The following is a 13466-nucleotide window of genomic DNA, read 5'->3' as shown; positions in this document are numbered from 1 at the left end:
AAGAAGCCCCTCAAGAGAGTTTGGATTAGTGGAGAAATGCCAGCCAGGCTGCAGCTTGGATAAACGGTTTTCAGCAAACCCAGGACACCCGTGAAGCCATACGTGCTTGGCATTCCCTCCCACAACACCGTACCAGTGGCAAAATCAAGAGAGAACTTGATTACACATGTTGAAGAGGCACAATATTAACAGTGCTTATCATTGGGTGTAGTTTGCAGTGGTGTAGAACTGCACTGCATTATGCTGGCTCTCACATAAAAGTGACTCTCACTTTAAGTTTAATATTTCCATTTCTTTAAATAGTTTTTATAATTTATAAAAATAAATAAAAATACGTAACATGATTAGTTACTAAACACAATCAACAGAATACTTTGCAGCTCAAAGCCAAACCTCTTTGAATGGCAACAGTTACATTTGTGCAGTTCTGCACCATTGCTAATGACAACCTCAATAAGAAATGTAAAATGAGTAACTCCATAGCAGTACAAAACGAAGCGAACAAGTGAACATGATTGTATTTATTACATAAAGAAATGGAAGTTTCTTTTTAATTTTGTCTGGTAAGTGATCCATCCCTCATCTTCCACTGTTTCTTCTGCAGCATGTAAACACACACGCACACTAAGCTGGTTAGCAAAACTAACAGCCTCCAGGGTGAGTGCTCGCAAGTGTTTAGACTCATTCGGATCCATTAGCAGAGTCAAACCAGACAGACTGGAATATTCAGGCTGTCCTGTCAACTTTAGGAGCATGGAGGAAAGAGTCAACAACACTAGATAATGACAGAATTTCCTTTGTGGCCTGAAGACGTTTCCTAGTTTAGCACTCAGCTTTGGGAGGCAGTCACTCTGGAGGCTCATTCAGCCAAAATGTAATGAGAGGGAGGACGCACCAGAGCAACTGTTTACACTAGGACCTGTTTGTAGCTACCGTTGCGGTAACAGCTGCAGGGGGAGAAGATTTGTGTGGATGAGAAAGGAGGACAGACAGAAAGTATGGCATGATGGGAGGTTAGGCAACAAGTGCCCTTTTATTTTTAAGACTTGTCACTAAAAGCACAAAACGGAAGGGAAGGACTGCAGCAACTGGAGGGCCTTTGTAGAGCAATTTAATATTTGAAGTGTACAACAACACTGTGTGACAAGAGGGTGCTCAGTGAATGATTACTCACCTGCACCAGGAAGATGATAAGGAAGTAGAAATTGGCAATTCTTCTGAACTGTTCAAACAAGTTCTTTGGTAAAAAGTTCCACACGGTATACTATGGGAATGAAAAACAAATAGATTAATAACTCTGTTCCATGTCTTTTACACATAATATAATGTACAGATCACCATTTAAGATTTACAGGCATGTGCATTCAGTCTGGGAGGAGGAAAAAGAGCAACGGCAATTTCCAATACATTTGACTTTGTCTAGAGATGCAAACCATGAGAGCGACATGTTTTGCATTGATTAAAACTGGAGATTTATAATCTTTAATTTAAATACCCTTGAAAAGTGCCAATGAACCAATGACATTGGCAACTGTTTCAGGGTATTTTGCAATTTGGAAGTGAAAATAACTGCTGTGTATGTCATTATCAGCGAACAGAAAGCTCACCCAAGCCCTGCTGGTAACTTGGCACTGGACATCTAATGCGCAGGACCAGTCTCCTTTTTTAAATTCTTGACGTGGCTGTTTGCCATGGTCAGGAGGCCATTTTCACACAGTAAGAAAATGCAAAACTGCTGCGTCAGAGTGGAGACTTTAGAGTATAGCAACAGTCACAGCAACATGTTAAACTAATGTTACCAGGTTTATTTTTGTCATTTCTAGTCAAGTACAAAAGTTAGAGAGGTGGCCCTGACAAAGCTCCTTTACCAATGACTGACCAGCAGTGGTTTACATTAACCATCAGAATCATAATTATTGTCCAAGGTATGTTTAACACAAAAGGAATTTTTCTGCGGCAGTAGGAGCCCCTCCAGTACTACAGTCATGTTATCAGTCAGCATGAGAGGAGGAAAAAAATAAGCGGTTCAGAAAATGGATGGATGAATGGATGGTAGTCAGAGGTGGGAGTAAGTCATATTGTTATTGTTGCTGTTGGACAGAAGGAAACCTTGTATGTTCAAATTTGATCAATTCCATATTCTTTTCACAAATCGATACTATTGGTCAGTCTCCACATTTTACATATTAATAACCAATTTAAAGTGTTGAAAATAGCTTGAGCGCAAATCTCTTAACCCTACTGGACACTTCAACTGTCTGTAAAGTGTCATAGCTCCACCTCTTCCAAATGTCATGGGAGCCTTGCGGCATTATATCTCCTCAAGATGGAAAGTCGGAATGAGTAAGAAATCTTTGATAGACAGTGAAAATAGTGAGGCTTGAGACATTTGAGTAGGCCTGTATAGAATATAAATAAATAAAGGATAGACGTAATGTCTGGGTGCAGAACGAAGCCCATCAGCCAAGAAGATAAATTTACAATCTCGCTGAGTCACAACATATACTCACACAAATCGGTCACAACTAGTATCTGTGCTAACACATTCACAAAAGTCAAGCGAACTAGACAACTAGGGGTGGGGAAAAAAGAGTATTGGTCCAGCTCCAAGGCAAAAAAACATGCACACACTCACACACAAACGGGAAAGAATGTTGAGATATATACTTTACACACAGACAAAGCAATAAGATGGTGTTTATGAATATACTACACCAGGCATGTGGCAGGTTTGAAATGCAGCCACAGCAGAACAGTCCATCTCATTTTGTCAGAGAAAAGGGGGGAGAAGTCATGAGAAAAGAGGGCGGGAGTGGTGAAAAAAGGGGCGGCAGGGAGTGGTGGTGGTGGTCTCAGCGGCATGGTGCAACAGCAAGTAAGAGTTGGATAAAGTGGCAACGGGCCAATGCATACTGCGAAAGCAAAATCATGACAGAGCCGAGGTATGGGGGAGCATAAAGACTGCAGCCAGGGTAATTAAAGTCTGTTTACCCTGACATATGGGCAGAATCAATTGATGGGCCCATTCTCACAGGGGTCCCTCTGCATATCCAGCTGCCATTGTACTGCCGGGTTCCTTCCCTCCAACACCCATTATAACCATAAGCTCGCCACCCACATTTAGCCCGAACCTGCATCAGAAGCAAGAGGTTGAGATTTACAGTCGGGGAGGGTGCATTCTATCAGGGCCCAGAATGATTGTATTGCTCAACCTGCCAGGAAATTAATAGACGTGTATGTCACCGTCAAAGCCAGAGCTCCCTTGACACACTAATAATTATCTTTTGCTGAAAGAGAGGTTGAGCATCTGGAGAGGCACTGGAAAGGAGGATTAAAAAATAAATAAATAAAAATATCACAGGAGTGGGAATGCCAATGACAGTTCAAGAGGTAGAATTCCAAGCAACGGACAACTTGTCATGTTGCTTATTAAAGAAATGCCAAAAGCAACTGTTAGCTTGCCCATGTTGCTGCACCTGAGCACTGGACACAGCAGTACTATACTCCATAGTCTCCATTTTGCTGCAGTGCTCCAGAGAAGGAAGCTCTCTTCGCTTCCGAGAAGTCAGTTAACCCTGGGTTTGCACCTTTGTTTTTAGTTGTTAGTGTATCTCCTTGCAACTCAGGCGTTCAATGGACTACATGCACCAGATCCGTGATGCACTTCTGATCTCACCAGAGATCTGCAAATACGGTTTCAGCAAATTACATTTCCGGTTAACTTCATGCTCCTTTCACAACAGCGGGAAATTGGACATAAATCCTTGAGCGCTTCAACTGCCAGAAACATTAGTAAATTAATGCGAGGGATACTTTTAAATTCCATAAAATGGTGGATGGCTCAAATGAGCAATGTTGTGTGCCACTTTTCACCAGATCAATTTGCTAAAATAAACTTATCTTCCAACATTTTCCTAAAGACTTACTCAGCACTCAAAACGTACGTGGCAGACATTTCAGCAAGGATCAAAAAGTCACATATGGCAGCACGACATGCAACATGTCTTTATTTTATTGTATTTTATTTATTCATTAATTTATTTATTTGCAGTTTCCTGCAGTACAATCTTGAAGTGAAAAACTGACCACACACTGAGGTGGGAAAAGAGAAATTTACCTGAGCTGGTACTGTGCAGTTAAAATGTGCTGTGGTGCAAGGGTACATAAAAAGTGGCACCTTACCTTGGACGACACAATTCTGTTGTCACAAAACTTTGGCGGGATGAAAGGCTCGCTGGCAGAACCTGGCTGATGGCCAATGTAGATTGTCCTACTGTCTACTCTTCTTTCATCGCCTTTAAACTGCGGGGAGGAGCAAAGGAGTAAGGATGGATGTGGTTGGAGATAGGGACAATAAAGACAAAGATATAAGAGATTAAAGCTAGATCATAAATGAATACCAATTAAAATCAAGCACATAATTAAATGTGCTAATGAACTGACTTGTGTATTATGTAGCGCCCGACCGATTAATTGGCCGGCCGCGTTAATCAGCCATACTGGACTTTTTTTTTTAAATGTGTGGCTTCACCTTCATTACCATAGATATGAAGAATAGGTAGATACAGAGCAATGTGTCGGCACGTTCCATGTTTGTGGATGGCATGAACGTCCCCCAAAACAAAAAAAACAAAAAATAAATCAGGGCTGTGTTCTCTGTAGTGACAAAAAAAGTAAACCTCATGAAAATTGAGGCTGTTGACAAAATGAGCAAGTTATGACTTATTTTCAATGTAGTGTACATGTATCGTCTTTGATGGAAATACTGCACTCGCATTGGATACATATCCCATTTATATCCACATATGAAGGAGGCCTGGGTCGGATATGGAGGAAAAAATAAATAAATGAAATTGTACTGCAAGATACAGTGGGGCAAAAAAGTATATAGCCACCAATTGTGCAAGTACTCCCACTTAAAAAGACGAGTGGCCTGTAATTTCACCTATGAGAGACAAAAGGAGGAAAAAATATTACTCAATACTTTGCTATAAACCCTTTGTTGGCAATGACAGAGGTCAAACATTTTCTGTAAGTCTTCCCGAGGTTTTCACACACTGTTGCTGGTATTTTGGCCAATTCCTCCATGCAGATCTCCTCTAGAGCAGTGATGTTTTGAGGCTGTCGCTGGGAAACACAGACTTTCAATTCCCTCCAAAGAGATCTGGAGACTGGCTAGGCCACTCCAGGACCTTGAAATGCTTCTTACGAAGCCACTCCTTTGTTGCCCGGGCGCTATGTTTGGGATCATTGTCATGCTGAAAGACTCAGCCACGTTTCATCTTCAATGCCCTTGCTCCCACAGTTGATTTCTTCACACCTGGCTGCTTACCTATTGCAAATTCATTCTCCTGGTGCAGGTCTACAATTTTGTTTCTGGTGTCTTTTGACGGCTCTTTGGTCTTGGCCATAGTGGGAGTTTGGAGTGTGACTGTTTGAAGGTGTGGGACAGGTGTCTTTTATACTGATAACGATTTCAAACAGGTGCCATTAATACAGGTAACGAATGGAGGACAGGGGAGCCTCTTAAAGAAGAAGTTACAGGGCTGTGAGAGCCAGAAATCTTGCTTCTTTGTAGGTGACCAAATACGTATTTTCCACCATAATTTGCTGATAAATTATTTTAAAATCAGACTGATTTTCTAGATTTTCTTTTCTCATTTTGTCTCATAGGTGAGGTATATAGGCCTCTCTCATCTTTTTAAGTGGGAGAACTTGCACAATTGGTGGCTGACTAAATACCTTTTAGCCCCACTGTAATGTACTAGTATGCCAATCATTGGAGAGATAGAAAGTGTGTCACAAACAGGCGCATGCATTCACACTAGCATTAGCTGGGAGCTGCGCTGTGCGACCAATCATCACAAATAATTTTTACAGTGGGCCGACCGTCGCTGTCTGGGCTACTTGTTCCAAACCGTCGGGTTTGATATTTTCAAAAAAGTCACATTTCTTTTTTATTCACTTTATTTAAAGCTCATTTCACAGCAACAGTATCCATTCAAACATGCCACCATATTTCTTTTTCATGTCTTAATTCTTCTTGTGTTATAGACTTACTCTATTTACGTGCTGTCCCGTCGTGTTCAGAGTGAGACACCACAGTTGGATAAAATGGCAGCTATAGAACAAGATGAGAAACTTGTGTTCCTAAAACTCTGGTTCGCCATCCTAAATGTTACTTACAGCTCTGTTGCAGCTATTTTAATTATTTGCGTTCTACTGTATTTCTTGAAAAAGCAGTTATGCAACCACATATTTTGATTGGGATTTTTTTGGGCCACAGCAAATCTGTTATTTTATTTTCCTTCATTTTGTGTGTTCAATACATAATCCATGTGTTAAGACCAACTTGACAAGCTATAATAGAAGATTTCATTTCACAGTAAATCCTAGTCACATAAATCTGAGGGGGGGGAAAAAATGCTATTTCAGGATATGTAGGGGACAAACAAAAGGTTATTTTATTCACTATATATATTTTTTTACTTTATAGGCACACTACGGGATTTAAATTGGGAATTGTCACTAGGAGTGGGGAGACCGAAGACGCTCAAGTCTTAGGATTTAAGTGTTGTTTTTTTTGAATGTCTAAACTGCTTAGGGATTTCCCCAAGGCACCATTTTCTCAGTTTGAGCTTCTTACTGTACCTTTCACATTTAATGCAGTATACAAAAATATATACATATTATTCTTCCATAAAGGTCATACAATGTTCCATTCCAAAGCTATCTTTGTTACCCAGTAATGGCGTAACAGTATTCCTTTCTTCCAAATGCCATATCTGACGTTCAGATCTGACGTTCACCTGCAAAAGCTTTCTTTTGTAGTTTTATTGATTTGTTCCTTTTGCAGCAAAAACAACTTAAAAAAAACTTTACACACACAAGATCTTTGGGCACTTACAGAATCTGCCTAAATATTTTAATGTTGTAGCTAGCAGCTATTTTGAGGAAAATGAGTACATAAAGTGAGCTATTCCAGTCAACAGTTTTATTAACATTCACTGCCAGCCATTTTCAAAAGCAGTTCCCATACTGCCAGCCAGCTGTCTTAAGAGTATTTTGACTAATCTTTCTAGACCCACAGAATATTCTGTTCTGTGACAATATAAGCACCAAATCTACCAAAACAGTAGGCTCTCTTCTTTCACCAGAAAAAAAAACCTGTTTCTAGCTTTTTCTGTTCTTTAATAATCGGCAAAAGAGTTTAGTTTGACCAAAAACACTGGTTTCTCCCCAAAAAGCGGCAAAAACAAGCATTTGTGAGAATAAAACGTCTTAAGCATCAACTTTAAAACAACAAACAAGACTGAGGAGGGACTTCTGATGGCAAAATAATCATTTATTTAGACAGACAGACAACCAAGAAATGCACCGTGAGTCACGCTGACTCACAGCAGGCCTCGAGTTGAACAGCAGTGTCTTTTTTTAATGCGTTCACTATTCACTCCATGACCTGAGTCATCTTTTCTCACGATTGGGACACACTTTCTACTAGCTACCGCCACACATACTCTGTTAATGACATACTTATACAGTATATACTCAGAGTGTGAGGTACATAATAACTTATCCCACTTCCAACATGGTGGCATTTCTCTCCCAAATCAAAGTGACTACAATGATCTTTTAGTCATTAGATTTGTTTACAAACCCGAATTCTACAGACAAGCTGTGCGAAACCCTCTTCCGCACCTACAGTACCTGTTGAAAAAAAACACCTGATGATTATATACACGTCAGGGGCCGTAAATGGTTGGATTCCAGGTGACGACCTATAAACATCCACACAAGTGAATGAGTTAAGATCTTTCTTCTGGTATCAAATAATTGGTGGTAGGTTAACATATACGTGCCCGAGAAGACCCAACCACAAACCTAATAACTTACAAAGCTGCTTTTGGTAACTCATATTTCACGTTTCCAGATATCCTGGCAACACTGTCCCTGTAAAATTGTTATAGACAAGCTGAGCAGCATTTGGGTTGAGGGAGCCAATTACGATGAACGTTTCATCATGGTCTGGTGCCAGTGACTGTGTATTAGAGCAACCTGGATAGCAATCTTACAGGATTTCAGTATCAAACCAATCTTGGAACAACAACAACAACAAAACATTCAGAATTTCAGATTATGCAACAATTTACTCAGAATAACGAGTGAAGTAACATGTGAACCAAAAGGTAACAATGCTTTTATTCATTCTTCAAGACTTCTCATTTCCCATATAGCAGACAAGATTAAGTAGCCAGAATGTTTGCATAAGGCCTCTGTTTGCACAAGCAGCCATGTTCACACCTCAGTGTGGCTGTCAAATCTCCCATCTCCATCTTGGTTGGCACACATTAATAAGCCCTTCCGCAGGAACGGATGGACCCGGCTGCCAGAGGATGTAGGTGGGAGAGTGGGAGGAAGAAATAGTGCGAGAGAGGAAGTACAAAAAGGAACCAACCACATGGGCAGATCCTTCTTCTTTATATTAAAACAACAACTAGCCCCTAGAAGAAACTACAGCATCCCAACAGACTACAGTTGTATATTTATTAGTATCAGACGGCTGAATCATTCTTCCTCTCTGTGATCTGAAAACCTCACAAACAAAAGAAATGGGATTTCTGATATACATCTTCCACCTGCAGTCATCTCTAGAGGGCAGTTTGCCCTTGAGCCATGCTAATGTCCATGGTAACGAAAGGTTGTTGCAGGTTTTTCCATATACCTGTAGATTAAACACAATTGCTGAAAAGATGTATGCGCAAACTCTGACCTTTGCTGATGACATTCGCCAAGAAATGTTGGGAGCTCGAAGGCTGGTTATACATTGCAAGTGACAAGTCTGATGTTTTTCTCTCAAGTAGCACAATTCAGAGATGCAGCATGGCAGTATGAAGAGAAAAAGGCTAAGACGCCTGGAATCAGGTATCTTCACATTGAAATCAAGCATATTTGATAAAAGTCACAAATCAGATTTCTACCAGGGCAACTTCCGCTACATTATTACATACGAGGCATGGGACGGTTACCAGTTCCAAGGTACCAGTGGTTCTAAAAAGTAAAGGTTTTACAAAGCGATAACATTTTCCGTTAGCGGTAATGAGCTGGTTTTTTTTTTTTGAGTCATCAGTGCAGACAAAGTGAGACAACCATTCCCCCACCCGTTGCTGGTGCGAGCAGTCAGTGAGGCTCGACGACTTTTTCCTTTGTCGGTAAAGTCATCTCGTTTGAGAATTTCTCTCACGCTTTGATAAATTCAAGGTAATGTTAATATATTACTATAACACTGTCTTGAAATTAATGTTTGCAACCAGCTACAAGAGTTAGCATGGCTACAATAGGTGAAATAAAATAGACTTGCTACTGAGGCACATGACTAGCCATAACAAGACTTGTCATAAAAATGACGTGTCATGTAAAAATGCTGAGTATGGTTGGAGTGGCCACTTCAACCTGAGTACAACACACCAAGAATTTTCAAAACTGGGTTCTGGAGAAATTGATTTTGTTTGTGCCAGGAAAAAAAATAGCTTTTTAACATTTTTGTGTGATATCACAGAGAGGAAATCTGGTCCAAAAACATCTTCAAATTAGAGCAAAACAGTATAAAAGTTGATTATTTTTCAAAATATCTGCTCAACCCTTTGGTTTCGTCTGCAACTCAGGGAACCCCTTCTCCAATTGGCAGACAAGTTTCAGTTAAAACTTTTCACCGGTAAGCTCGTACGGGCCGAAATTCCAAGGGGTTCTCAAAGTTGATTTGTCAAAATTACTGTGACATGACGGCATCACTTAAAAAAACTAAAAACTGGACTTAAATAGCACAAATGGTACATTACTTGTGAGAAGAGCAGTAGAATAGGTCATGTACGTCAATCATTATCATCGTTTTTTTTCCTGAATTTATTTGTTATGGAGGATTTTAGAGGCATTTTAAGTGCTCATTCATGTCCTGATTAGCCGTTTCTCTTATGTACAGTATTAAGCTGGCCACTAATTAGAGTGGGTGACTACCACTGTTTTGCAGTATTTGTCAGCCTTGGCTAAGGTCTGCGCTCGACTGACTGCTCGTTGTAAAATATGATGGTCACAGGGCCAAACGTAATCTTTAAAAATAGTGAGCTCACCGGCACACACGAAACGCTGCTCTCGAAGAAATACATCACTGATTGCATTTGCCTTGACATTAGATGTCAAAAGCTGCGTTCAATGCCAACACAGTTAGCAAGCATGGCCAAGAGTCAAGTGCTACTATGTCAATACTAAGTAGATCGTGCTCCTTGATGAAAGGGTATCAGCGACAAACCAATTAGATCAATAAAGCACATAACCAGCCCCTAATGGAGCTGAATTAAGAAACGAATGGTACATTACAGAATTGAGTGAGCTTGAAAATGTCAATCAAATTATGTTTAGATTTAATGACATACACATTGTGAAGAAGTTCCAAGAGTTACCCAGACTCTTGACGACTACGCCTCCTGCCACACTAGGTCTTTATTTCACAATGTGCTTTGTCACAATTGCCTTACTCTTAGTTGAATAGATGCACTGTAAGTAGAAAAGTAGTTCTATCACAATAAATTTACACAAGCAACATTTCAGCACCCTTTTACAGCCTTCATTTGAAACCAGATGAAATAATGTTACGCAGGTTATTAAGAATGTTGATACTGCATCAGAGATGTTGAGTGGACTTGTGCAATTCATGCTGTTCAGCCAACTGCATTACACAGGATGTCTCTGAAATATTTGTTTCTCTACATAAAAGAAGAGACAATACACTAAAATGGTTTGGACCTATTTTCTTTTAAATGCATTTTAAACTAGGGTTGCAGCGATCTAATAATTTTAGAATGGAGTATTCTACCGATTATCCAATCAAAGAGAAAAAAATATTTTGCATTATTTAACACAATAACATGCATGTGAGGTGCAGGTATTATTTTTGTCTAGTGGGGGGTGCCATTCTAACATTTTACTGTCGTATCTGTAACTAGAGTGCGTATGGCTTTAAAAAGTGGGGGCTTTGCTTGGAACGTAGAATTGGCTGGCTGTTAATTGGCTAACCCGTTAGCAGTTTACATGTTGAGTGACTTGGCGTGAGGTGTGGCCATCGACAGCGTGTGTATAAATGTGCTTATTTCACGATTGTATTCTTACAGTTTGTGGAATAAAATGATTGAAAGTACATCAGCAGATTTGTCTTTCCTTGTCCAATGGCGGGGGCATTACAATACGTTCTAACTAGCGAAAGTATGCTTTATTAAAGTAGCTAACATCGATAAGTTCCTTTGTGTTACTGATTGTAGATGCGCTGCTATGGTACACATTACACTTTACCTTCCATTTTAAAGTGTGCAATGATCCCACACCCCGTCTTTTATGGATTCTCTCCTCCTGGCTCGCCGCCATCGCGCCAACTCATTTCTAGACGGAGTGGTGCATGCTACTGCAGTAACATTAGTACGTGTGGAAAAAAATTATCCCTGCTAAGCTCCGAGGCAGAGATTTTGCATTGACCTTTATTGTAATTGAATTATTTGATTAATTGTTGAAGCCCTACTTTAAAAATGACTATGTTAGAAGGAAATAATACAAATGCACAATCCTTTCCCAGATTTCAAGTACTTGTGTACTAACCAGAGTTTAAACATGATCATTATGTGTCAAATGATAGTACAGTATGGCAATCAAGTGTGTAAATTTCCTTCATTTCTAATTTATCCAGTGAGGATGTAAGACAACCTATTTTTGATGGTGTATCATGTCAGCTTGGAAGTGTGTCAGCACCACCGATGAAAGTAGGCCGACATTTCAGATGAGTATTTGTCACTTCAACCACACAATAACCCACTCTTCCAAATGTACCGCTTTGGGTATTAAATACTCTTCGTTAGTGTGGTATCACTGAAGGAATAAAAATGTACCGTCTGAACAATGTTTGGAATCAGTCTTTGTTTAAATAATTTCAGAACTTCGATGTGCTTTCAAGGTGACATATTTCAACTCATGCTTCAAATCAGGGCAAATGTTATTTTCAGATTTGAACGTCTGACAAGTCCTATGACAAAGACAATCAAGGAATTGAGCATTGCTGCCTTATTGTTTGTTGAAGTGTTTTGGACAGTTGCACAAGGTTACACAATAGCTAACATTTATTAGGTGACTATGTGAGTCACTGTAGTCAAAAACTATAAATTCCTTTTTTTCATGGGCATAGTGCAATTTTGGCTTGGAAGATGGGGGGGAAAGATGTCACTCATAAAAGCTGCTACTTCTGCTAGTGTTTAGCGAGTAAAAGTGTCCATGCATAAAGTACCTTGACACGAACAAATGTGCATTTGTTAAGTTTTCGGGCGGTAACACGGAACACAAAAGTGCAGAAAGCGCGCCACAGAGATGTACAGAAAGTCCACTAGTGAAGTATACTCAACATTTAATGAGGTGTGAGGGGTCTGAGGGAAGTGGACACAGCACTAGGGAACTAAGCTCGGACTTTTTTATGACCTGCTCATGCACTACTTACAGCACTTTGAACAAGATGGAAATGTTTCTCAAGAAAAAAAAAGGTTTCTCGCTAAGTGCTACTTCAACTGTATTAAAAACAAGCATCACTCATGCCTCACAGATGCCATTTGACAATCCTGTATGAAAATTAAGGTGATGTTTACAGCCCAGATGTGCTGATGCGCTACGCTGAGGTTCAGGGAACAAAAATCTAATTAGCCAGGTAATATAAATATTTTAATTGGCAAAGATTTAGCAAAATATATTTTCCACTGTTAAGTGCAATTGCCGTTTTTAATTGACTGCTGACTGCACGCCATCTGCCTCACAGTTCTGAGGACCGGGTTTCAAATCCCGCCCCCCCCTTTGTGGCGTTGCATTTTCTCCCCGTGCCTGCGTGGGTTTTCTCCAGGCACTCCGGTTTCCTCCCACATCCCAAGAACATGCATTAATTGAAGATTCTAAATTGCCCATAGGTGTGAATGTGAGTGCGAATGGTTGTTTGTTTATATGTGCCCTGCGATTGGCTGGCGACCAGTTCAGGGTGTACCCCGCTTTTCACCCGAAGATAGCTGGGATTGGCTCCAGCACCCCGCGAACCCTAGTGAGGAAGATGGAAGATGAATGAATGAATGAATGAATGAATGAATGAATGAATAAATGACTGCACACGCCACACACGATTCAATGATGACGGAACACAGAAGCAGACGGGTTTTTTTGGTTTGCATTTTTGTTTCACTGCAGGTGGCTAATTTAAATTGGGCTTTAAATTCCATAAATACAAGGAAGACTCAAATATACAGACAATTTCATTTGCAAGTAAGCGTCAACCTAGCGTTTTTTTTTTAGTGTTCAAAATGTTTTTGTTACATGCAGAAATACCATTTTGTGTTCTGTGTAGCAGTTCATTGATTTAAAAAACAAGTTTTTTAAAAATATACTCATAAAATAACATT

At 39.9% G+C, this 13466-nt stretch overlaps 1 protein-coding gene across 12 annotated transcripts in view; it reads right to left on the bottom strand.

Moving 5' to 3' along the window:
• Window positions 1-13466, bottom strand: part of atp11c (ATPase phospholipid transporting 11C) — a 55718-nt gene that overhangs the window by 30035 nt on the left and 12217 nt on the right. For all 12 annotated transcript variants that reach the window (XR_009769149.1, XR_009769150.1, XM_061685043.1 and 9 more), the window contains exons 2-3: window positions 4183-4302; window positions 1175-1264 (exon numbers count right to left, since the gene is read on the bottom strand). Coding sequence is in view for 10 of the 12 variants with exons in the window: in XM_061685043.1 (XP_061541027.1) it covers window positions 1175-1264; window positions 4183-4302 (210 nt within the window). In the remaining 2 variants the exon portion in view is untranslated. The remainder of the gene's footprint in view (window positions 1-1174; window positions 1265-4182; window positions 4303-13466) is intronic.

Source organism: Phycodurus eques, chromosome 9, assembly GCF_024500275.1.
Source record: "Phycodurus eques isolate BA_2022a chromosome 9, UOR_Pequ_1.1, whole genome shotgun sequence".
NCBI lineage: Eukaryota > Metazoa > Chordata > Actinopteri > Syngnathiformes > Syngnathidae > Phycodurus > Phycodurus eques.
This window is presented reverse-complemented; position numbering and strand designations above follow the sequence as displayed.